Here is a 618-nt window from a genome sequence, read left to right as displayed (position 1 = left end):
GGGGGCTGCCTGCCGGGGTCCTCCCTGGGCCGGATCGGCTGCGGGGGGAAGGGGGCGGCGGGCCTCGCTCTGCTGGCTGCCGTCGGGCCTCCAGCTGCAGGAGCAGAGAGCCAGCACGGCAAGGTTCTGCTGCCAAGGCTTTGGTGTGGTGAAGGCGGGCTTGGGGAAAGGGACCCGGGGACGGACGGGACAGGGGAGGGGCTCCTTAGCCAAGGGGCTGGGGGTGCAGCTGGAGGGAAGCCAGGAAGGGAGTCTTCCCCCCCCTCTGTCTGTCTGTCTGTCTGTCTGTGGAGGCCGGCCAACCCTTTCTGCTTTCTCCTGGGCCCACAGCTGGACTTCCCCCTGCCGGAGCTCATCCTGGCGCTGGGCTTCCTGCTGGTGCTGGTGACTGAGCACGTCGTCTTGGACTGCAGCGAGCCACCCGGAGACGAGGCCACGCTCCTGCTCCCGCCGGGCCTGGAAGAGCAGGAGGGCTCCCGGCGGCGCCCCTCTCGGTTCCGCTCCCTGGTGCTGACGCTGGCCCTCTCCCTGCACTCCGTCTTCGAGGGCCTGGCCGTCGGCCTGCAGGACTCCCCCGGCAGAGTGCTGCAGCTGGCGGGGGCCATCCTGCTGCACAAG

At 70.4% G+C, this 618-nt stretch overlaps 1 protein-coding gene across 1 annotated transcript in view; it reads left to right on the top strand.

Annotated features, from left to right (window-relative positions):
* The window catches only part of LOC107109713 (zinc transporter ZIP1-like), a 16,668-nt gene that overhangs the window by 15,605 nt on the left and 445 nt on the right, over positions 1-618 (top strand). The window contains exon 3 of the mRNA XM_015410393.1: positions 331-611. Within this exon, the coding sequence (XP_015265879.1) occupies positions 331-611 (281 nt within the window). The remainder of the gene's footprint in view (positions 1-330; positions 612-618) is intronic.

Source organism: Gekko japonicus, unplaced genomic scaffold (assembly GCF_001447785.1).
Source record: "Gekko japonicus isolate JY-2015 unplaced genomic scaffold, Gekko_japonicus_V1.1 scaffold1830, whole genome shotgun sequence".
In the NCBI taxonomy this organism is placed as follows: domain Eukaryota; kingdom Metazoa; phylum Chordata; class Lepidosauria; order Squamata; family Gekkonidae; genus Gekko; species Gekko japonicus.
The sequence above is the reverse complement of the archived record's forward strand: the minus strand, read 5'-3'. Positions and strand labels throughout refer to the sequence as shown.